Here is a 25,270-nt window from a genome sequence, read left to right as displayed (position 1 = left end):
ACGGAACTAGATCAAGGTACAAAAGGGTCACCAATCCTCTGCTCGTCCGTCTCAGACCAGGGAAGATGGCCCTACCAGGACCTAACAATCCCCTGGGAGGTTCCAACATTCTATCAAGCTCTTTTTTTTTTTTCCGGACTGCAGGTCTGCACCATCTTCTATCTGCTGGAGACAAGGTTATGTACAGTGTCAGTGAAACTTTGTCTTCATCTGCTGACAGGGATGCAAAACCCAGGAGTCTGGACTGACCTGGGTACACAGGGAACTCCAAATTAAAAAAAAAATGAGGGTTGTGTGCAAAGTGTTGCAAGAGATAGCATTACCAACATTCAGCATGTAAAAAAAGGTTTTATTATAAGATATTCAAGTATTAGAAAAAAGTGATTGTAACAAGAGAATAGCGAAAGGAAATATTTACAGATACACAACATTAAAACACACAAGATGCATGTCTGCTCTGGAAAATAAACTGAGCTAGAAAGCCAGGCACTGTTCGATACAGGACACATGGGAGAGGCAGAGAAATTCTGAGCTCAAACCGATCTCTTGCTGAAAGGGGGAAAAAAAACTATGTACATTCCATCCATAAGAGCCCAGCCAGCCTCCCCGAACCCTCTGCTTACACTGACAATCAGCATTAGACATGACCAGGAGGTAAAAGCAAGGAATGCAATTCCCTTTAATATTTTGGCTGCATATAACAGAATGTCTTCCCTATCTCAAACCCCCCCCCCCCCCTTGCTTGGTTTGGGGCGTGGGGGAGAGAATAAGACATGCACACAAAGGAAGTAACTGACCGCTAGTACAGGCAAGATCTTGCCAAGATGCAGCACTGCATTTAAAGAGCAATGCTGAAAAATGGGAATTAGCTTGGGTGGCTTCTGAAAGGAGCAGCGGCTTCTTCCAGATCCCTTTCAACCCAAGCAGAGCTTGGTAAAGGAACTGAACCTAAGAAAAACAAAATGTAACCGCGTGGCTTCCAGACACTACCAGCACTTCAGGGCCACTTCCACTATGGCTCCAGCAGGTGGCCTGGTTTAAAATTAGCCCCTCCCCCAAAAAATGTATCTGGCCAGCAGACTTTAGGGAGAGGAGAGGGGATGTCTGTCCCCCTCCTCTCAAGCTAAGGGGGGGGGGGGGGAATGAGCTCTAGGAAGTCCCAGAGTGAAACTGGAAGAGAACAAGCCCACGGCCTGCAAAAGCTCTGAAGATGTAACAGGAGGGAGGGGAAGCTGGCCATTAAATATAAAGCTTAGGAGAATGTTTTGTTAACATTTGATTTCTTTTTATAAAGAAGGTTTCTTCTTTACAAATAGCAACAGGGAGATTAAATCAGCAGCCGTGAGGAAAGGCAGAACCCGAGGCAAGCTGCCCCCTCTCCTTTCCATCTTTTCCAGCTGTCCTGTCAACAACAGGAACATAATGAAAGGGCCAAATACTACCAGAAATAATTTAAAAAACCAACAATCCAAACTAAATGTAATATATAGCACTACACTATAAAATAAAGTAGGGGCAAAATATCATTCTCCCCACTTCCAGCAATGCAAGTGCAGGATACCCACCAAGCGCCTACACTACCAGCTCCAGCCCTCTGTGTGTGTGTGTGGGGGGGGGGAGGATGAAATGGGACCACCACCCTCTCCTCTAAAAACAATAATGCCTGAGAAATTACAAAAACAAGAGAGACAGAGCCAGTGGGAGAGCCCCTCTGCCACCTCAAACTCTTCTCTTAGCTGCTGCAGCCAAGCTGCCATCCAAGGGTGGATGTGCCAGTTTAAAATGCTCTAAACCCAGACAGGCAGGGCCAGTGGTTTCACAGTATGAAAGGAGTCCAGCTTTTGGGACAGTGACTAACATTTTGCAAGGCTTGAGTAAGCCTTCGAGATCCAAGCTGAGTTCTCATGGGTTTCATTTACAGCTACACGGGTGCCTCCTTCCCATGGATAATGTAATCCAGCCACACTACCCAGTCCGATGGCAGAAGCACCCACTCAGCCAGCTCAAGCAGCAGGAACCGGATTTGGATCTCCCATGCGGCAGTTCCACCCCCAAGCTATCACAAATTTCATTGTAACTTTAATATGCGGGTTCTGGGCCTGCCTTTTTATCCTCCATCTACTGTTTTACAAATTTTCAGGTATTAAAAAAGAGATCAGACAACTGTAAGGACCCTAAATCTCATTTGACAGGAGCCTGCTGAAAGGAAGATTACTCACTGACATGGTCCTCATAAGTGGGGGAGGGAGAGAAAGTTACTACTTCTACATTATAAAAGTCTTTGCAGGGATACAAGTTTTCCTCTCATAAAAGAGAGAGAGAAGCCCTCAGAGCAGACAAGTCCTGTTAAAATTGGAAAGGGATCTAGTCACAGTTTAAAACAGCTCATCATCTGATTCCTCCAAATACTGAATCCGTTTCATGACGCGCCGGGACTGCTCTCGGGGAGCAATGGCCAATTCAGAGTCTGAGTCAGGGTCCAGGGTCACATGGAAGCTCTCATCTGCCTTCTTGGATTTCTGTAGGGGAAAGAACCAGTCACTCTGTAAATAACCCAAGACGCAAGCAATCCAGCACCCTCCAGTGACAAAAACCCGAAGACACTGGTTGCTCCAGCATCCAATAGCTCCACAACTTTCACTTTCTATCACTTTATAATGTTCAAAAAATAAATGGTCACTTCAGGAAAGATTATTACTTATCTGATAGTTTCCTTTCCTCTAATGAGGGCAGGCCAGTCCCCACCAGTGGGTAATGCACCTCTGCCAGCAGATGGAGAGGGAATAAGAAGCTGACATCACGGATATACAGCCCTGCCCCAGTGTGCCAGTATCCTCTGGAAAAGCCAAAATATAGACAAACTGATTAAACTCGAAAATGATTACTAATCAATCACTTATGCTTCCAAATAGGAAACACTGAGCTCAACCAAAAGAATAAACTTATTCACTAAACTGAGAGGCTGGTTAAGCCACTTACCAGTCTTCAAACGAATAGCAGGAATACTCTGCAATGTCCGCACCGAAAAGCGAACCAAAAGTAAAAATTCAGCAGAGGGCGGGTTGGGGGTTGGCCTGCCCTTAGAGAAAAGGAAATTATCAGGTAAGTAGTAATTTCTCCTTCCTCTGCATTCAAGCAGGCCAATCCCCACCAGTGGGATGTGCCAAAGCTACTACTGAACAGGGTGGGAGGATGTCCGCGGTTCAATCAACATTGCCCGTGCAAATACAGCTTCCTTCTGAACTCAAACATCCAAGGGGTAATGCTTGGAAAAGGTGTGCAATGATGACCTCATCGCTGCTTGGCAAATCTCAACAGGCAATAATAATCACAGAGCCACCCTTGTGGAATGTGGGGTCTAATCTGCTTCGGCAAAGGAATCTCTGCAGCCACATAGGTGTAAGCAGCCGCAAGGAAAGACCTCGCAGTAGCCAAAATGTCAAACCTGTCAACAGTGCCAGGAACCTTTATACAAAGGTTATGATGGTTGCAGCATTCCTTCGAAAGCAAGGGATCAGAGTGCACCCATATCTCGATGATTGGTTAAACAGAGCCCAAACATTTTCAAAAAGTGTAACGAACAAAATACGTAATGTCTTTACTCTGGACACTGGATTGAATAATCAGTATAGAAAAAGCTGTTTAACTCCATCACAGGAATTGGAACATTTAGGAGCTATCTTCAGGTTTGTTTAATATCCAAAAGAATATCCACAATTGTAACTCAGGTGACAAATTTTATATAAGATCCAGCTCTAACTGCATAGTCTTATTTTCAAATCCTGGGATCAATGACATCCACTATCAAGGTAGTTCCATGGGCTCGTGCTCACATGTCCGCTTCAATGGGCTCTGCTATCTCGTTGGAAAACTCAAAATCAAGGATATCAGGTACGTCTCCCATTAAAATCAGAGGTCTAGAACGGGTAGATGTAATCGGTTATTTACACTTTCGGATAATAGAAGGACTAGGGGGCATTCCATGAAGTTAGCATGTAGCACATTTAAAACTAATCTGAGAAAGTTCTTTTTCACTCAATGTACAATTAAGCACGTTGAGATGGCCTGGCAGGTAGGTCGCGTGCAGAGACATTCGCTGTAAAAGGGCCCAGGTCCACATTTGTACCGCCTCATGGTAGAGGAGGAACAAACCCTTGCTGCCCTGCTTGTTGATATACCACATTGCAACATGGTTGTCCACCTGAATCAGGACCTTCTTGGATGATCACTGGTCCCTGAATGCCCACAAGGTGCATCGGATTGCCCGAAGCTCCAGGAAGTTTATCAGAGCGAGCTCTGGAGGCAGTCCAGAGACCTTGCATGTGGATACCGTTCACATGGGCTCCCCTGCCCTGAGTGGAAGCATCAGTGGTGAGGATCACCTGAGGTGGAGAGGGTTGGAAGGGAAGTCCTTTTTCTAGGTTGGAAAGATCTTCCCACCAGGACAGAGACACCCTTAGAGGATCCGTAATTGCAACAGGAACCTTGAGATCCTGGGCCGCCTGCCGCCTTCGCATGCAGAGGCGAGCCAGAGGGGTCACAGACGGAGGCCACCATGTGGCCCAGTAGGCGGAACAGAGACAGGCTGACACCCTCCAACTGTTCTGGACAAGGGTGGCCAGCGGAGCATGGGTGACCGCCCGGTCTCTGGGCAGAAAAGCTTTTGCTTGCGCCATGTCCAACCTGGCGCCTATAAAGTCCAGCTGAGGAGATGGGCAGAGATGAGACTTAGGGAAGTTTATAACAAACACCACAGTCTGCAGGGTCTGCACAGTCAGGGTCAGAGCATGGAAGGCTCTGGAGTGGGGTCGCTCTTGACCAGCCAGTCATCCAGATAGGGGAACATGTACCGAGTGACGTCTGAGGTAGGCAGCCACCAAAGCTAAGCATTTAGTGAAAATACGGGGAAGCCAATGCCAGCCCAAAGGGCAGCACTTTGTACTGGTAATGAGCTTTCCCCACCATGAAGTGGAGGTACTTCCAGTGGCTGGGGATAATTGCAATGACTGCGTAAGCCTCCTTGAGATCGAAGAGCAAAGCCAGCCTCTTTGGCTGAGGAGCGGGATCAGCTTGCCCAGAGAGACTATCTTGAACTTTTCTCTTATGAGAAATTTGTTCAATGCCCAGAGGTCGAGAATGGGGCGCAAGCCGCTATTCCTCTTAAGAATGAGGAAATACCTCGATTAGAACCCTTGGCCCTGCTGATGGCGAGGGACTGGTTCCTCTGTGCCCGTTGTAATGAGGACGGAGAGTTCCGTCTGAAGAACGACCAGTTGGGTGGATGAATCCCATGATGGACATGGGGGAGAGGTCACTGGGAGCTGGCTGAAATTTAGATGGTACTCCTGGCAGTCCAATGTGATCTCTTCCCAGCGACGGGTGAAGCTCATGAGCCTGCCTCTGACTGGGGGATCTGACGTCAGGGGTATGGCCAACTGATTTCTGCTCCCTCGCTGCCAGTCAAAAGCCCATGCTGGGGCTTGCTGGGGTCTTGGAATACTTTCCTACCCAGGGCATCGAGCTCCCTGTGCTCATGTCCCGGAGGAGCAGAGGCATGGGTGCGGGAGCGCTGGGCCTTTTTCAAAGCGGACTCCACAACAGACTGGTGGGGGGCTTGCCGCTTCTCAACCTCCACAGCCTGTTGCACCAAGTAAGTGGCGTTGGCCTTTCTATTGACAGGGGAGCTAGAAATGGGGTGCTTCCATATGCGGAGGAGGTCCTTAAAAATGTCGTGGATAGGGACCGCCACAATCTCCTTAGGAGCACTGACGAACTGGAGAACCTCCAGCATTTTGTGCCGCGCATCCTCCGCGGTGAGAAGCTGAAAGGGAATGGCCTCGGCCATGGCAAACATCGCAAAGGACAAGTCCTGGGGGTGGGGGAAAATCTGTATGTTTCCTCCGGAAGGGAAGGCTCAGAGAGGGGGTCATCCGAATACATGGATGATGAATCCGTGGAGTCATCACCCCAAGGGTTGTAAAGCCCTTCCTCCTCACTAGGACCAGCTTGCCATGGGCGAGGTCCGTGATGGCCATTGGCCCTGGGCTCCGATGGCTTTGGAGGGCTCAAGGGCATCACGGGATTCCACGGTTCCCCAAGGCTGAAAGGACCCGGCATGGGGAACCGTGGGCTGGGAAACACTGTACCGGCTCTAGCTTCCTCCTCTGAGGACCCGAGAATTGGGAAAGCTCCAGTGGAGCATACTGGTGGCCGCTGGGGAACAGACTGTCCCTCTGGCACCGGCTTCGTTGGGTGAACAAGAGGACGTCCAGACGCTCCAGCAGGGGCGCTAGAATCAAGGGCGGAGGCTCAGGCAACTCAGCACCGTGGATTGCACCCTGCGGTCCAACTCCTCCTGAAAGTCCAGAGTGGCCAGGACTGAGGGAGGGGGGGATGAGGCATCACCGGCTCTTCCTCGGTGGCACGGTGCCCAGCACTGCTGTCAGTGGGAAACGCCTAGGACTATCAGAGGCATTGGAGGATGGGGCCTCCAATGACTGATATCTCTTCGGTGGCAGCTGCTGATGCCACCCTGGAACCTTTGCCGTGCGATGGCGACTGGTGGCGATGCTTGCAGGACCTCCTTCGGTGTTCGGCCCGGTCTTTCCTTGGCACCAAGGAAGCAGAAGATCCCGATGTCCAGTAGAGCGGCGAGGCAATCAAGGATCTATCACCGTCCCCTCGATCCTAGGAGGTGATAGCAAGAGGGATTACCAGGGGAAGCGTGAGTGAAGGTTCCCTGCGACCTCTCGGCGTCGACAGGACTGACGCAGGAGTAGAAGGAGCAGATTTCGGGGTCCCGAAAAGTTTCTCCATTTTATTGAGGCATGCCCAACGCTCTTTGGGGGTCATCTGATCACACAGACGGCACCCACGGACGTTGTGCGAGGCCCCCAGGCAGAGGATGCAGACTTCATGCAGACCTGTGATGGACATGGTCCGTGGGCACCAATGAAAGCTGGTCGGTGCCATAAAATTACCCGGTGTGCAGTCGATGACCAGCAGTCACTGCGAGGCGAAAGCCGGGAATCAAAGGAAAATTATGTTTCTTACCTGATAATTTTCGTTCCTGTAGTACCAAGGATCAGTCCAGACTGCTGGGTTATGCCTCCCCTCCAGCAGATGGAGTCAGAGAGAAAACTGAACGCACCCCCCAGATATACTGGTGTGCCACCTGCTAGCCCTCAGTATAATGAATAACAAAGCAGAGAAAAAACACCTCCGCCCACTTAACCAATTAACCATAGCAACTGTCTAGATCAAGCAGTAACGTTAAGAACAGTAATCGCCTAAGCGCAAAGAATTCCTTCATTGTGAAAACGCAAAGCGCAAACTAAACAAACCGCACATATGGAACACCATATCCCAAAAGGTAAAGACGGAAATTCCACTTACCAGGTTCCAGTGGTACAGCACAGTGAGTAAAAAGCATCTCGAGCGGACTCCCTTGTGTACAAAAGAGGGCGGGCATCTGGACTGATCCTTGGTACTACAGGAACGAAAATTATCAGGTAAGAAACATAATTTTCCTTTCCCTGTACGTACCAGGATCAGTCCAGACTGCTGGGATGTACCCAAGCCGCCTTAAATGGGATGGGACCCCGAGAGTCCCGCTCGAATCACACTGCTGCCAAAAGAATCAGCCGACGGCCCACGAACATCTACTCGATAATGGCGAGCAAAAGTATGCAACGACTTCCAAGTGGCAGCTCTGCAAATCTCCTGGCTAGAGACCTGAGTACTCTCCGCCCAGGAAGACGCCTGGGAACGGAGAGAGTGGGCTTTAAGCCCGTCCGGAACGGACTTACCACACCCAATGTACGTGGACGCAATCGAGCCCTTCAGCCAGCGGGCAATAGTAGCCTTAGAGGCCTGTAAACCCTTTTTGGGCCCTTGCCACAACACAAACAAGTGATCCGACCGCCGAAAAGCATTGGTGACTTCCAAATATCGCAAAAGCACTCGACGAACATCCAAACGCTTCAAGTCGGAACCGTGAGAAGACTGCAGCTCCTTCTCCGAGAAAGACGGCAAGTCCACAGACTGATTAACGTGAAAAGCCGAGACCACCTTAGGCAAGAACGAAGGAACCGTACGCAACGACACCCCTGAGTCCGAGATACGCAAGAACGGCTCCCTGCACGAGAGCGCCTGTAGCTCCGATACCCGACGCGCGGACGCTATAGCCACTAAAAACACTGTCTTGAGGGTGAGATCCTTTAAAGTGGCTCGCTTCAGCGGCTCAAAGGGCGTGACGGTGAGGCCCTTGAGTACCAAATTCAGGTTCCATGAAGGACAAGGGGCTCTGAGAGGAGGACGCAAATTTCGTACACCGCGCAAGAATCTGGACACATCCGGATGACATGCGAGAGAGGAGCCTTCAATCTTTCCCCTCAAACAACCCAGAGCCGCCACCTGGACCCTCAGAGAACTGTAAGCTAACCCCTTCTTCAGACCCTCCTGAAGAAAAGTAAGGATATCCGCTATGACCGCCCGACGAGGCTGAACCTGGGCGGCCGCGCACCAGGAATCAAAAACTTTCCATACCCTGGCATAAGCAAGCGTGGTAGAAGGTCTCCGCGCGCGAAGCAAGGTAGAAATCACCGGTTCAGAATAACCTTTCCTTCTCAAACGCCTCCGTTCATAAGCCAAGCCGCAAGACAAAAGCGATCCGCTAGATCGAAAAATACTGGTCCCTGACGAAGAAGGTTCGGAAGGTGGCCCAACCGTAAAGGCCCGTCTCTGGCTAGATTGACTAGGTCGGCAAACCATGGTCTTCTTGGCCACTCGGGAGCCACCAGAATCACTGGACCCTGATGGGATTCCAGACGCCGCAACACCTTGCCGACTAAGGGCCAGGGGGGAAACACATATAGGAGGATGTGATAAGGCCATGGAATCGCTAGAGCATCCACCCCCTCCGATCCGTGTTCTCGCCTCCGGCTGAAAAAACGCGCTGCTTTGGCGTTGAGTCGAGTTGCCATCAGGTCTAGGCGCGGCACCCCCCATCGCCGGGTGATGAGACTCATCGCCTGGTCCGAGAGCTCCCATTCCCCGGGATCCAAGTGCTGACGACTGAGATAATCCGCTTGCACATTGTCTACGCCTGCGATGTGAGTGGCCGCGATGCGGGCGAGGTGGCGCTCCGCCCAGGTCATTAACAAGGACGCCTCGACCGCCACCTGCTGACTTCTCGTGCCGCCCTGGCGATTTATGTATGCTACCGTGGTTGCGTTGTGAGGACCCGAACTGCCCGTCCCCGCACCAAGGGCAGAAGCTGACGCAAGGCGAGGCGGACCGCTCTGGTCTCCAGACGGTTGATGGACCACGAAGCTTGGAGAGGGGTCCACGATCCTTGTACTGCCCGTGATTGACAGACAGCTCCCCAACCGGTCAGACTGGCATCCGTCGTCACTATGACCCAATTGGGGGGCTCGAGGTCCACTCCTTGTAGCAAATTGTCCGGGACCAACCACCACGCTAAGCTGGATCGCGCCGGCTCCAACAGAGGTAACTGTACTCCGTAATCCTCGGATTTCTGATCCCAGCGCGAAAGGAGAGCCCTTTGTAATGGCCGCATATGAGCAAAAGCCCACGGTACCATCTCCAGAGTAGACACCATATGTCCAATGACCTGCATATAATCCCAGGCTGTGGGCAAGGGGAGACCCAGCAGCCTCTGCACCTGACACATCAGATGCTCCATCCTCTGCCGAGTCAGGAATACCTTGCCCACCAGGGTATCGAAACGCGCCCCCAAAAACTCCAACCGTTGACTTGGAATCAGCTGGCTCTTTGCAACGTTGACCACCCAGCCTAGCGACTGAAGTTGCTGGACCACCATCTGGACAGCCCGGTTGCAGTTGCTCTCCGATTTCGCCCGTATGAGCCAATCGTCCAGGTAGGGATGTACCAATACCCCTTGACGACGCAGGGAGGCTGCGACTACCACAAGAATCTTGGTGAACACCCTCGGAGCCGTAGCTAGGCCGAATGGAAGGGCGCAAAACTGGTAATGTTCTCCCAACACCATGAATCTCAGATATCTCTGATGCCGTTCCCGGATTCCGATGTGGAGATACACCTCGGCTAGATCCAAAGAAGCCAAAAATTCTCCCTTGTGGACGGCCGCAATAACAGACCGTAGAGTTTCCATGCGAAACCGGGGAACGCGTAACGCCTTGTTTACTCGCTTCAAATCCAGAATAGGACGGAACGTACCTTCCTTCTTCGGGACTAGGAAATAAATGGAATAGCGGCCCGTTCTTGCCTCGTCCGAGGGAACGGGTAGCACCACTCCGAGGGCCCGTAAGTGGTTTACCGTCTGGGCGATGACCAGCTGCTTTTCTCGAGGCCCGCAAGGCGATATCATAAAAAAGTCCCGGAGGGGCCGAGCAAAGTCCAACTCGTAACCGAGGCGCACCACGTCGAGAACCCACTGATCCGACGTGGGTTCTCGACGTGGGACCCACTCCTCCCAAAACAGGGATAACCGACCTCCGATGCGGGGGAAGGAGGAGTGGGCCAGCGCGCCTTCATTGGGGAGGTTTCCCGGCGGACGGTTGCTGGGAGGCTCCCAATCGCTGCGGCCGCCTGCCGCGAAAGGACGAAGACCAAGGAGACCACGACTGCGACCTCGGGCCCTGCTGTTTCTGCAAAAAAGAACCACCCCTTCCGGAGCGAAATCTGCGCTGCCCCCGGAACCGGGATCGCGCATTCCCGAAAGGACGAAACTGACGGGGCTTGTCCTCCGGCAATTTATATACCTTATTATCCCCCAGGTCTTTGATGAGTTGGTCCAATTCCTCACCAAACAATAACTTCCCCTTGAAGGGGAAGGCGGCTAGACGCGACTTAGACGAGGCGTCCGCCGACCAACGTCGAAGCCAAAGTAATCGGCGAGCAGCGACCGCTGAGGACATAGTACGGGCAGAGGTTCGTAACAAATCATACAAGGCGTCCGCTGTGTAAGCGACAGCCGCCTCCACGCAGTTGGCCTGCTCCGCCTCGGCAGGCGGGAGCTCCTGTGTGGTAAGCAACTGCTGAACCCAGCGGAGAGTGGCTCTCTGCACCATACTGCTGCAAGCTGCTGCTCGGACTCCCAGGGCCGCTACTTCAAACATGCGCTTCAGGAGAACCTCTAACTTTCTGTCCTGAAGATCCTTGAACGCTACGCCTCCCGTGACCGGAATGGTAGTATGCTTTACCACAGCGGTGACCGCCGAATCTACGGCAGGAACCTTAAAAATTTCCAAAGACTGTGAGGGCAGAGGGTACAACTTATGCATTGCCCTGCTAACACGCAGGGATGCCTCTGGAACCTCCCATTCTTTAGATACCAGCTGTACAACTTTAGGATGTAAAGGAAAAGTTTGCGGGGGGGCCCTCAAACCTGCCATTGCTACGCCCCCCGTAGAAGTATCTGTGTTTTGCTGCGGGGCGGGAATCTCTAACTCCTTTAACACATGCTGGATGAGAAAATTAAGCTCATCCTTGCCAAACAGGCGTAAAATTTCGGGGTCATCTCCCTCGAGAGCCTCCTGTGGGTCCGAGACCCCTGTCCCCGCAGCCTCCGGGGATCCCTGGTCGACATCAAGTCCTCCCGGATCACTCGTACCCCCTAAAGATATATTGCCGGCTCCTACTGAAGCCCCCGCCTTTCCAGGAACGGCTCCTAATGAAGCCCCCGCTTTTCCAGGAACCCCCGCTATGCCTGCGCTAGGGGACACCCTAGGAACCTTAGCGGGAGGGGGCTCCTCCGGCTCCCAGCCTGCCTCTGCCTCCAAAAATGCCTGATGCATTAAAAGAACAAATTTGGAGGAAAAAGGAACCCTTCGTTTAGAGGAACCCGAAGGGGGAGGGGCTGGAGGACCATTCAGGTCCGATCCACAACGCGGGCTTAAAGCAGGCGGCGAGAGAGGAGAGGAACCCTCATCCTCCGAGTCCAAGTCAGCCGGCTGCCGCGTGTCCAAAATGGCCGCCGGCTCCCTAGCACAGGGAGGCGGAGCAGACGACCGCGTGGCAGCCAGTCTCCCCTGCCGTGCCAAAGAAGACGCCACAGTACCGCTGCGGGCAGCGCTCGGCCCCCGGGAGGGTCCCTCGCCCCCGGGGATACAACGGGAGCAGAGACCCTCCCTAGAGAGTCGCGCCCCCGCCCAGCCACAGGCCGTGCAGGCCGAAGACCGTGGCATTTGAAAGCAGGAAGAAAAAACCCCCAAAGGTAAGGACTCCTAAGAAGTAATAAAAGCGCGCCAAATCGCCGGGTGAACAACAAGCCACCCCCTCCGGAGTCCCTGGTATGCGCGGCAGGCTAGGGCTTTCAATTAGAGCACTGCCTGCCGCCAGCAGGACTTACGTGTCTTTTTTTTTCTTTTTTTTTTAAAAAGGAGCCCTCTTCAGTTAATGAAAAACTGGCAGAAACACCCCAGAAACGGGAGGGGGGGGTGACCGGCCCACCGGTAAACTCCCCCCCAGGACCAAGGGACCCTAATCCGGGTAAAAGAGGGAGAGCTGGGCCCTCCACGCCTGCCTTAACTCAATAGCCAAAGAATTAAACTTGCCACAGAAAATTCAGACACCAAATATTTATTTATTTTTTTTTTTTAAAACTAGAGAGAATCAAAAATCCCCAGCATTGATCTAGACAGTGCAGACAACCTAGTCAGACAAAAAGAAGAATACACCTGATATTAAATTTAGTCAGGACAGGACCGCAGGTTATGCCTCTCGATCTGCTGGAGTCAGAGGAAATACTGGGGGCTAGCAGGTGGCACACCAGTATATCTGGGGGGTGCGTTCAGTTTTCTCTCTGACTCCATCTGCTGGAGGGGAGGCATAACCCAGCAGTCTGGACTGATCCTGGTACGTACAGGGAACCGCAAGTTGGAAAAAAAGGTAATAAAAAACCCTACCACGCTAAGGAGGCACCGACCGCGAAGGGGAACCCGAAGAGGAAAACGGCAGGAACCCGAACTTGTTCGATGAAAATAAATAAAAAATGAAGAGCTCCACGACTGTGAGGCAACTGCACCGCAGAAAAGAAGAGACTAAAGGGGGACCTCGCGTGGACACACGAATACTGGCAGGCTGGGCAAGCTCAGTATGCTGGTCAAAGCTTCTAGAAACTTTGACAAAGGTTTTCCATGCCGGGCTCCATCGGATGTCACCCACATGTGAGGACTAACATCCTGCCTGTTGTAGGAGAATACACAAGAACAGGCAGGAACACACTTAACTACACAGTTATGCGCTTAAGAAAACACAAAACATACTGAATATGTGCACAGAAAATACACAAGTACGTGTGCACAAAACGCACTCAGCGATGTGCTTAAAGGAAAATTGGTTCTTGCCTGCTAATTTTCATTCCTGTAGTACTAAGGATCAGTCCAGACTACTGGGTTATGCCTCCCCCTTCCAGCAGATGGAGTCAGAGAAAAGCTGAAAAGCACCCCCTAGATAACCTGGTGTGCCACCTGCGATCCTTCAGTATAATCAATATCAAAGCTGAATGAAGTAAATTTAAGAACCAATGACTAGACCAAGCAAACATTAACCTATAAACAACCATAACCTGATAAAACAAACTATGTTGTAGTGTAGCTGTGCAATCTTCGAAAAAATCTGCACATACCATGTCTTCGGTGGTTTCCACAAGGCGGCTCCTGTGGCTCCATAACTGGTCAGCTGATGCCTCATCTAAGTCTCAACTGGGTTCCTTTCCTTTAAGGGCAAGCTATTATTTGGAGACTAGCTCGAGCAGCTTATTAAAACCTTGGGAGACAACGTTTACAAGCTCCCGGAGGACAAGCCCAGACCGATTCGCTCATCCGGCACATTTTGGGGCCGTTTGAGGTCAGCGCCGTTTCCGCTCCGGAAGGAGTGTTCTTCCTTTGCCCCCCTGGCAAACGTCAGCAAGATCACAAGCATGGGCGCATTCCTTTCGTGGCAGGCGGCCTCAGCACACCAGAGCCTCTCATGGTTTCGCCTCCAAAGCAGCTCCCCAATGAGGGGGTGCCGGCCCATTCCTCCGTCCCGGAGATCGGGGGGTTGCTCTCCCTGTTTCGCAAGCAATGGGTCAAGATTACCTCGGACCAGTGGGTTCTAGATATTATAAATCACGGTTTAGCTTTGGATTTTTGCTTGGCCTCTTCGCGATCTGTTCCTAGCGTCTCCCTGCGGGTTTCAGGCAAAGCAACATGTGATTCTTCAAACACTGTCTCGGTTGAAGGCACTGGGAGCGATTATCTCTGTTCCTGCGGCTGAGCGTCGGACCGGTCGTTACTCCATCTACTTCGTGGTCCCCAAGAAGGAAGGCTCGTTCCAGCCAATCTTGGATTTGAAGACTGTCAACAGAGCGTTGCGAGTCCCTCTGTTTCGGATGGAGACGTTGAGATCCGTCATTGCGGCCGTCCACATGGGCGAGTTTTTGGCTTCTTTGGATCTCTTGGAAGCTTACCTCCACATAGGAATCCAAGAATACCATCAGAGGTTCCTGCGATTCATGGTTTTGGAAGAGCATTACCAGTTTTGCGCCCTACCTTTTGGGCTGGCAACGGCTCCGCGAGTCTTCATCAAGGTGATGATAGTGGTGGCAGCGTGCCTTCGGCAGGAAGGGATATTAGTTCATCTCTACCTGGACGACTGGCTTATTCAAGCAAAATCGGAGGAGCTCTGCAAGGTGGCGGTACAGTTGGTTTTTATCCGCCTGCATTCGCTAGGCTGTGTTGTCATTTACACCAAGAGCCAGCTGGTTCTGTCCCAGGTGTTGGAATTTCGACACATTTGTGGGCCAGGTTTCCCTGCCGCTGGTGAGGATGGAAAAGCTAATGTCTCAGGTTCGACGCCTGTTGGCCCTTCCCTTACCCAAGGTGTGGGACTATTTACAGGTTCTTGGTTCTATGGCATCTACCCTGGAGTTGGTTCCTTGGGCTTTTGCTCATATGAGACCTTTGCAGCCCTGCTTTCCTGTTGGGACCCCAAGTTGGAGGAGTTCCACCTGCCCTTACCGTTGCTGGAACCAGCCAGGGCCAGCCTGGATTGGTGGTTGATCCCGGATCACTTGCTTTGGGGCGTGGACTTGGAAAATCCCCAATGGATCATCGTGACGACGGATGTCAGCCTGACCGGTTGGGGGGCAGTCTGTCAGTCACGATCAGCACAGGGCCTCTGGTCACTTCCACAGACCAAGTGGTCCATGAATCGGTGTGAAACCAGGGCAGTACGCCTATCGCTGCGCCAATTCCTTCCACTTGTCCAGCACTGGGCATGTCGGATCCTATCCAACAATGCGACCACCATGGCTTACATAAACCGGCAAGAGGGTATGAAGAGTCGACCAGTAGCTTCCGAAGCAGACATGTTGATGGCCTGGGCGGAACGCAGTCTGGCCGGCATAGTGGCCTCCCATATAGCAGGCGGACTTCCTCAGCCGACAGAGGCTATATCCCAGAGAATGGGAGCTGTCCGAGGAAGCGATGCGGCTCTTGACGAGCCGGTGGGGAATCCCCCAGCTGGACGTAATGGCGACTTGTTTGAATGCGAAAGCGGCTTGTTTCTTCAGTCATAGAAGGTAACACGGATCGGAAAGGGTGGATGCCCTGGTCCTTCCATTCTTCTCTACGTGTTTCCTCCTTGGCCGTTGGTGGGAAAGGTTTTAAGGCAAATAGAATTTTATTTATTTAACATTTTTCTATACCGATCTTCAAGGTTGAATACCATATCAGATCGGTTTACATCGAACAGGGGATAGATAACTAACATAAGGAACAACTTTATGTAATCAGAAGAAACAAAAGTTACATGTAACAAGGACCGTAAACTTGGAAGCTGATTCAGCTGGAAGAAAAAGGCCCGAAGAGGGTATTAAATTACATACAAGAGAGTCATGGCAGAATCTGGACTAGTGCTAGTCAAATTATTAGAGGGGATACAAAACAGGCCACAAGGGGCCTGTTCTTGTGGCCCCGGAGTGGCCGAGAAGGCCGTGGTTCGCAGATCTGATCACCCTAGCAGTCGAGGGCCCCTTGTGTCTGGGTCACCTACCGAATCTGCTGCGCCAGGGTCCTGTATTTTTCGGCTCGCTTTTGACTAGCGGCTTGGCTTATGAGAGGCGGCAATTGAGAAAGAAAGGCTATCCAGACGCGGTGATTACCACTCTTCTACGCGCATGAAAGACATCTACCTCTCTCACCTATGTTCAGGTGTGGAAAGTGTTTGGTGCAGTGGGTTGAAGGTGTCCCCATGGCGCACCACTATAGTACACATTCTTGGGTTCTTACAGAACGGCTTGAAGAAAGGATTGGCGTATAGCTCGCTCCGGGTCCAGGTAGCGGCTTTAGGCTGCTTGCGAGGTAAGATTGACGGTACCTCAATCGCAGGACATCCGGATGTAGCTCGTTTTCTGAGAGGAGCAAAACACACCCACCGGCGCGGACGGTTTGTCCTTCATGGAGTTTGAATTTGGTTCACCGTGGACTTTGTGGTTCGCCTTTTCAGCCTCTCAAGCGGGCCACGTTCCTGGATGTAATAAATGATTGGATTGCTTCATGGAGCAATTGGTTCAGGAACCAACAAGAGAGGGAGCTATTTTAGATTTAATTCTTAGTGGAACGCAAGATTTGGTGAGAGAAGCAACGGTGGTGGGGCCACTTGGCAACAGTGATCATAACATGATCAAATTTAAACTAATAAGTGGAAGGGGGGACAATAAGTAAATCTGCAGCTCTAACACTAAATTTTAAAAAGGGAAACTTTGATAAAATGAGGAAAATAGTTAGAAAAAAACTGAAAGGTGCAGCTGCAAAGGTTAAAAGTGTTCAACAGGCTTGGACATTGTTTAAAAATACAATCCTAGAGGCGCAATCCATATGTATTCCGCGCATTAAGAAAGGTGGAAGGAAGGCAAAACGATTACCGTCATGGTTAAAAGGTGAGGTGAAAGAGGCTATTTTAGCCAAAAAATATCCTTCAAAAATTGGAAGAAGGATCCATCTGAAGAAAATAGGATAAAACATAAGCATTGTCCAGGTAAGTGTAAAACATTGATAAGAAAGGCAAAGAGAGAATTTGAAATGAAGTTGGCCATAGAGGCAAAAACTCATAATAAAAACTTTAAATATATCCAAAGCAAGAAACCTGGGAGGGAGTCGGTTGGACCATTAGATGACAGAGGGGTTAAAGGGGCTCTTAGGGAAGATAAGGCCATTGCAGAAAGACTAAATGAATTCTTTGCCTCCGTGTTTACTATTGAGGATGTTGGGAGATACCAGTTCCAGAGATGGTTTTCAGGGGTGAGGAGTCAGATGAACTGAACGAAATCACTGTGAACCTGGAAGATGTAGTAGGCCAGATTGACAAACTAAAGAATAGTAAATCACCTGGACCGGATGGTATGCATCCTAGGGTTCTGAAGGAACTCAAAAATGAAATTTCTGATCTATTAGTTAAAATTTGTAACCTATCATTAAAATCATCCATTGTACCTGAAGACTGGAGGGTGGCCAATGTAACCCCAATATTTAAGAAAGGCTCCAGGGGCGATCCGGGTAACTATAGACCAGTGAGCCTGACTTCAGTGCCGGGAAAAATAGTGGAAACTATTCTCAAGATCAAAATCGTAGAGCATATAGAAAGACATGGTTTAATGGAACACAGTCAACATGGATTTACCCAAGGGAAGTCTTGCCTAACAAATCTGCTTCATTTTTTTTTGAAGGGGATAATAAACATGTGGATAAAGGTAAACCGGTAGATGTAGTATATTTGGATTTTCAGAAGGCGTTTGACAAAGTCCCTCATGAGAGGCTTCTACGAAAACTAAAAAGTCATGGGATAGGAGGTGATGTCCTTTCGTGGATTACAAACTGGTTAAAAGACAGGAAACAGAGTAGGATTAAATGGTCAATTTTCTCAGTGGAAAAGGGTAAACAGTGGAGTGCCTCAGGGATCTGTACTTGGACCGGTGCTTTTCAATATATATATAAATGATCTGGAAAGGAATACGAGTGAGGTTATCAAATTTGCAGATGATACAAAATTATTCAGAGTAGTTAAATCACAAGCAGACTGTGATACATTACAGGAGGACCTTGCAAGACTGGAAGATTGGGCATCCAAATGGCAGATGAAATTTAATGTGGACAAGTGCAAGGTGTTGCATATAGGGAAAAATAACCCTTGCTGTTGTTACACGATGTTAGGTTCCATATTAGGAGTTACCACCCAGGAAAAAGATCTAGGCATCATAATGGATAATACTTTAAAATCGCCGGCTCAGTGTGCTGCAGCAGTCAAAAAAGCAAATAGAATGTTAGGAATTATTAGGAAGGGAATGGTTAATAAAACAGATAATGTCATAATGCCTCTGTATCGCTCCATGGTGAGACAGCACCTTGAATACTGTGTACAATTCTGGTCGCCGCATCTCAAAAAAGATATAGTTGCGATGGAGAAGGTACAGAGAAGGGCAACCAAAATGATTTATTTATTTATTTATTTAATTAACAGTTTTATATACCGACCTTCATAGTAAATAACCATATCGGATCGGTTTACAATTAACAAGAATAAAAACTGGGGTAACTATTCAAGAAAACGAAAGATAAACAGTAAGTAGGAATGAGTCAAAGTTACAATCAACAGGGAAGAGAACTTGGAAGCTTGCAACAAGCTGGAAAGAAGATAAGGCAGGAAATAAAAATGAAGTGATGCCATAGGGCGTACGGGTTAAAGCTTAATGGTGCTTTAACCTGGGAGAGTCAGAGTCCATTCGTGAGTATAATCATCATAACGGGTAAGCGTGAAGGACAACTAGTGATTGTCTGGTGGGTCGGTGAAGGCTTGGTGAAAGAGCCAGGTTTTAAGTCTTTTTCTAAAAGTTAACAGGCAAGGCTCCACTCAGACTTGAAGGGATGCTATTCCAGATAGATGGGCCAGCTATCGAAAAAGCTCTGTCTTTGGTCATCGAGAGGCGTGAAGCTTTAGTAGGGGGAAATTTCAGGGTGCCTTTGAGAGTATCTCTAGTTGGTCTGTTAGAGGAGTGGAGTTTGAATGGGATTTCCAGGTCGAGTTGAAGATGATGATGGATAGTTTTATGAATTACGGTGATTGATTTGTATAGAATTCTGAAATTAACTGGTAACCAGTGTAGGTTCCTGAGGATGAGAGAGATGTGTTCGCTGTGGCTGGTACTGGTCAGCAATCTCGCAGCCGCATTTTGGAGGATTGTCCTGAAGTCGTGGAAGAATAAGAGTGGTTTAAGTCGTTTTAGAATCTGTAATCTGAAGAAACAGTCTTTGGAGGTTGTGTTGACCATTTTCTTAAGGTTTAGACGATTGTCTAGTATTACCCCAAGGTCTCTAACCTGCTTGCAAGTAATGTGAGAGATGTGTGGAGATGGTGGGGAGATATTGATTTCGTTTGAGGATATGTGGAGCAGCTCTGTCTTGGAGGCATTAAGAACCAGGTTTAAACTGTTGAGTAGATTAGTGATGGATAGAAGGCAGTTGTTCCAATGGGTGAGCGCTTTTGAGATTGATTCTGTTATCGGTATTAGAATCTGCACGTCGTCTGCGTACAAATAGTGAATTAGGTTGAGGTCTGTTAACAATTGGCAGAGGGGGAGGAGGTAAATATTAAAGAGGGTAGGAGATAAGGAGGAACCCTGAGGTACGCCAAGAGTTGATTTAGTTAGGGGTGACTCTTTATTGTTGATTTTGACTTTGAAAGTCCTATTGCTGAGGAAGGACTTGAACCAGTTATGGGCAGATCCGGAGATGCCGATGTCTGTTAGGCGATCCAGCAGGATGGTATGGTTGACAGTGTCAAATGCCGCCGAGATGTCTAACATGACCAACAGAAAGGAGTGTCCTTTGTCCAACCCCATGATAATATGGTCAGTAAGTGAAATGAGAAGGGTTTCCGTGTTGCGTGATTTACGGAACCCATATTGCGATGGGAATAGGATCTTGTGGTCTTCAAGATATTCAGAAAGCTGGGTGTTTACCAGTTTCTCCGTTAGTTTGGCAACAAATGGGTTAGAGATGGGTCTGAAATTAGCTGGTACATTAGGATCTAAGTTGTGTTTCTTGAGGAGGGGCTTGAGTGAGGCGGTTTTTAGACTGTCTGGGTAGCTTCCTTGCGTTAGAAGGCTGTTTATGATGCCGGTCAGAGGTCCTGAGATCACATTTGGGATGAGAAGCAGGAGTCTCGATGGGATGTTATCAGCCGGATGGCTTGATGGTTTCTGCCTTTTTAAAAGGGATTCAATCTCTTTAGTGGAGATTGACTCAAAACTGTCAAATTTGGGTCTAGTAAGAGACTGGAGATTCTCACCTGGCTTGGGAGGTGTAGTATTTGAAGGCAGGAGGGCGAGTGTATTTAAGATCTTCTGTTGGAAGAATGCAGCGAGCTCATTAACCTTGGAAAGAGCTTGTTCGTCTGGAATAGGTGGGGGGGCAGATTTGGTGATTTGTGTCACGTAGGCGAATAGTGCCTGGGCATCATATTGGAAATGGTGTATTTTGTTTGCATAGTATTCCTTTTTTTTCTGTAGAATGGCGGTCCTGTAGTGATGTAAGAATCCCTTGTATGTAGAAAGGGTAGAAGTGTTAGGGGTTTTTCGCCATCTGTTTTCCTTATGGCGTAAGGTCTGTCATTTGTTTAAGTTCAGCGCTGAACCAGGGTTGATTTCCCTTTTTTGTTGGGTTGATTGATTTGGAGACTAAAGGGCACCATTTGTTTGCGACCGCTTCTGTAATCTTTTGCCAGGAGGATAGGGCTGAGTCGGGGTTAGCTAGGTCTAAGTTAGAAAGTTCTTTGGAGAGCTGATCGCTGAGAGTATCCGATGGACATGCTTTCCTAAATTGAATGGTGGAAAGGAGTGGGGCGGTGTGTGTCTGTTTGTGTGTGGAGAAGGAAGATTCTATCAGGAAATGATCTGACCAAGGGATCGGGGTACAAGAAGGTTCTATAGTGCATGTGAAATTGGAGTTGATGAATATTTGATCCAAAGTGTGTCCAGCTTTATGTGTGGGGCTGTTGATAGTCTGAGTAAATCCCATAGCGCTGAGGGTGGTGAGGAGGGCTTCGCAGTTTGCAGAAAGAGGTGTTGCGTTTGTATGGAGGTTGAAATCCCCCATGATCATTGTTGGAAGGTCTGAGTTAATATGTTTCACGATGGATTCTATGAGGGGTGACGGGTCCGTTTCTAGAACTCCCGGGGGAGCGTAGACTAAGAGTATTTGTAGATGTTTTGACTTGACTAGACCCATTTCCAATTTGGACTTTGTCTTGATTGAGAGTGCGGTCAGTCTGAGTTCTTTCTTGGAGGCTAGGAGGAGTCCACCTCCTCTTTTTTTGTGTCTATGGAAGGTGAAAATGTCATATGTCTGGATGGGTAGTTGGTTGGTTAAGGCTATGTCTGAGTTTTTTAACCAGGTTGCTGTGATGGCACAGATGTCTGGGTTAGAATCCAAAAGGTAATCATTGAGGATATGTGTCTTCTTAGTTAAGGATTGCGCATTGAAGAGGGTGACTGATAGAAGCGTGAGGCCTAGAAGTTGGTTCAATGGAGATGTCATGATAGGGATAATTCTTTTTTGTATGACGTTAGTGGAATTAGTTGAAGGTATTCTCCTTTGGTTGTGGATGATTGGGATGTTGTAAATGTGCATGATGCGTGGAATTCTGGAGGAGGTTTAGTCTGCGAAGAATGGTTGAAAGAAGGTGTCTGTCTGATTGAAGAGAGGTTGGTAAGATTGTTGAGAGTGTTTGTAAGTTTGTTGGGTCGGGAACGGCCTGGCCACACGTCCAGCAGCTCATCCCCAGGGTGCCGTAGTCTGGGGTGCCGAGGAAGGGTCCTCCCCGCCCAGCAGGTACCCGGAGCAAAGACCTGCTCGGGAAAGCCTCGGGACAGACTCCCCCCCACAGGCACTACAAATGCAGGATCGCGGCATCAGACTTAGAAAAAAAAATCAGTGTCAAGCAAGAAAAAAACAAACAGCTGAGCTGTGCCGGTCAGCAGCGGAGGCAGAGAATGAACCTGCACGCTGTCCACGGTTCTCAAAGAAAAAAATAAATAGGGCTCGGTTACCAAAATACAATGTTCCTCTGTTTTTTTTTTAAACACAGAAGTGCACAGGAACTTTAAGAAAACCTTGGCCCTTGGTGGACAGCTTGCCAAGGGGAGTGACTGGACCACCAGTATCACCCCAGGTGGTCCCCGGGAATGGGAGCCTAGGTTGAAAATTTCAAGGGGAAAGCCCCCCTAGGCCCCCAGCAGAGCGAGGAGACAGGACTGTCTCCTGGAAAGTTAAATAGAAAACTTTCAAAGTCAGTCTTTTTTTTTTATATAGACAATAGGTAATACTAGCTTGATCCTGTCAGAAATAATATGAAAATTCCTCTCAGCGACAAGGAGCTAAGAAGGGGAACCGCAGGTTCAGCTGCCTGCATCTGCTGGAGACAGACGAATACTGAGGGGATGCAGGGTAGGCTCTGTCCTGATATAGGATACCCTTTCAGTATTTGTCTGTCTCCATCTGCTGGACAGGAGGCTCAACCCATGGGGTCTAGACTGATCTGGGTACGTACAGGGAACAGGGTTATTGGAATAAGGCTCTCATCTGAGGGAGGGACTCAACAGTATCTCATCAGGAGGCAAGCGGTGCTATATAAATTGGCCCAATCTTCTATTTTCCTCTATTTTATTTTTTTCTTTTCAGGCAATCCCCTGAAGGGAAATGCATGTAGGAAAATTAGTTTCTTACCTGATAATTTTCGTTCCTGTAGTACCACGAATCAGTCCAGACACCTGGGTTGTGACTCCACACCAGCAGATGGAGACAGAGCAAGACCTGTCGGGCTCCGCTACTTATAGCAAGATGCCACCCACAGCCCCTCAGTCTTACGTAATGTCAAAGCAGAGAATGAACAAACTAACTAAACTGCCCTCAACAAGGGTCGATTCACAAACTCCCGACTGGAACAGAATTCCCAGAACCGAAGGAGAGAACGAGTATAACCAAAATCCAACCACTGAATCCGAAGAGCGGACTCTCCGTTGCTTCAGTGCCAAATCAACACAGACAACACGGGCGGGCTCCTGGACTGATCCGTGGTACTACAGGAACGAAAATTATCAGGTAAGAAACTAATTTTCCTTTCCCTGTATGTACCCGGATCAGTCCAGACACCTGGGATGTACCAAGAGCCAACGTACCGAGGGTGGGAACCAGAGAGGCCCGCTCGGATCACTCGTTCACCAAAACCCCCAGAATCTGCGGCCTGGACATCCAGCCGATAATGTCTAGCAAAAGTGTGCAACGAACGCCAGGTCGCTGCCCTGTAAATTTCCTGAGGCGACACCTGAGAGAATTCCGCCCAAGAAGCAGCATGCGACCTCGTGGAGTGAGCTCGGAGGCCCACGGGCACAGGCTTCCCCCGCAGAATGTACGCCGTGCCAATGGCCTCCTTGAGCCAACGTGCATTGTAGTCTGGGAAGCCGCACCACCCCTCTTTGGACCCGAACATAAGACAAAGAGATGGTCTGAGACACGGAAAGGGTTCGTGATCTCCAAGTAGCGTAGGAGAACTCTGCGAGCATCGAGCTTCTGTAAGTCTCTCGCCCCGGGCTCCGACCGCTCCCCTTCTGGAAAAGCGGGAAGCACCACCGACTGGTTCAGATGAAACGCCGACACCACCTTCGGTAGAAAGGAAGGAACCGTCCTTAAGGATACTCCGGAATCCGAGATCCGTAAGAACGGCTCCCTGCATGACAACGCCTGCAACTCCGAAACTCGCCTCGCCGACGCGATCGCGACGAGAAACACAGTCTTTAGAGTGAGATCCTTTAGCGGCGCCCGCTTGATCGGCTCCAACGGCGATGAACACAAAGCGGAAAGTACCCAATTAAGATTCCAGGACGGGCAAGGTTGTCACAACGGAGGACGTAAATGCTTAGCCCCCCAAAGGAAACAAGCGACATCCGGATGCAGTGCCAGAGACACCCCGTGTACTTTACCTCTGAGACAACAGAGTGCCGCCACCTGGACCCATAGGGTACTACAAGAGAGGCCCTTCGAAAGACCCCCCTGAAGAAAGGCTAGGACATCGGATACGGACGCTGTCATAGGATCCACCCTGCGATCCGTACACCAGTCTTCAAATACCGCCCACACCCGCGCGTAGGCGAAGGACGTAGACTGCTTCCTAGACCTAAACAGGGTGGCTACCACCGCATCCAAATACCCTTTATTCTTCAAGCGTTTCCTCTCAAAAGCCATGTTGCGAGACAGAAGTGATCCGCTTCTTCCAAACAAACGGGGCCTTGACGGAGGAGAGACGCGGCCCCTCAAAACGAAGGGGAGGTTCCACTGCCAACAGAAGTAGATCCGCGAACCAAGGGAGTCGTGGCCATTCTGGCACCACCAGAATCACGTCCGACAAATGCAGTTCTATTCTCCGAAGCACCTTGCCTATCAGGGGCCAAGGAGGGAACACATACAGTAATAAGTCGGTTGGCCAGGGGAGCACTAGCGCGTCGACACCCTCGGCCCCTCGCTCCCTCCAGCGACTGTAAAACCGTGGAGCCTTGGCATTTTGAGAGGTGGCCATCAGGTCCATATGTGGTGGTCCCCACCTCTTGCAGATGAGGTGAAAAGCGTCGTCTGCCAGCTCCCATTCTCCTGGATCCAGATGATGACGGCTGAGGAAATCCGCTTGAACATTGTCGACTCCGGCGATGTGAGACGCCGCAATATTGCTGAGGTTCCGTTCCGCCCAGCACATCAACCGTTGCGCCTCTTCCGCCACCAGCTGACTCCTTGTCCTGCCCCTGGCGATTGATGTATGCCACGGTTGTTGCATTGTCCGACAACACTCTGACCGCCTTCCCCTGGATCAGTGGCAGGAAGGATTGCAGCGCTAGAGTTACCGCCCTGGTCTCCAATCGATTGATGGACCACTGAGATTGCACCCTGGACCACTGTCCCTGCACCGACCGTCCAAGACAGACCGCACCCCAACCGCAAAAGACTGGCGTCTGTGGTGACTACCGTCCAGTTGGGCATGAGCAGGGATACTCCGCACATCAGATGGTCAGACACGAGCCACCAGTGGAGACTGGCCCTCGCCTGATCCGTGAGCGGGAGTGGAAGGTGGAACTGTTCGGACACCGGCTTCCAGCGGGATAACAATGCTGATTGCAATGGACGTAGATGAGCGAAGGCCCAGGGAACCAATGCTAGTGTGGATGCCATGGAACCTAAGA

General features: G+C 49.9%; 1 protein-coding gene across 1 annotated transcript in view; it reads right to left on the bottom strand.

Moving 5' to 3' along the window:
* Positions 1-328: 328 nt before the first annotated feature.
* The window catches only part of TOP2A (DNA topoisomerase II alpha), a 249,024-nt gene continuing 224,082 nt past the window's right edge, over positions 329-25,270 (bottom strand). Inside the window, exon 35 of the mRNA XM_029572748.1 lies at positions 329-2,519. Within this exon, the coding sequence (XP_029428608.1) occupies positions 2,376-2,519 (144 nt within the window). The 3' untranslated portion in view covers positions 329-2,375. The remainder of the gene's footprint in view (positions 2,520-25,270) is intronic.

Source organism: Rhinatrema bivittatum, chromosome 12, assembly GCF_901001135.1.
Source record: "Rhinatrema bivittatum chromosome 12, aRhiBiv1.1, whole genome shotgun sequence".
Classification (NCBI taxonomy): domain Eukaryota; kingdom Metazoa; phylum Chordata; class Amphibia; order Gymnophiona; family Rhinatrematidae; genus Rhinatrema; species Rhinatrema bivittatum.
The sequence above is the reverse complement of the archived record's forward strand: the minus strand, read 5'-3'. Positions and strand labels throughout refer to the sequence as shown.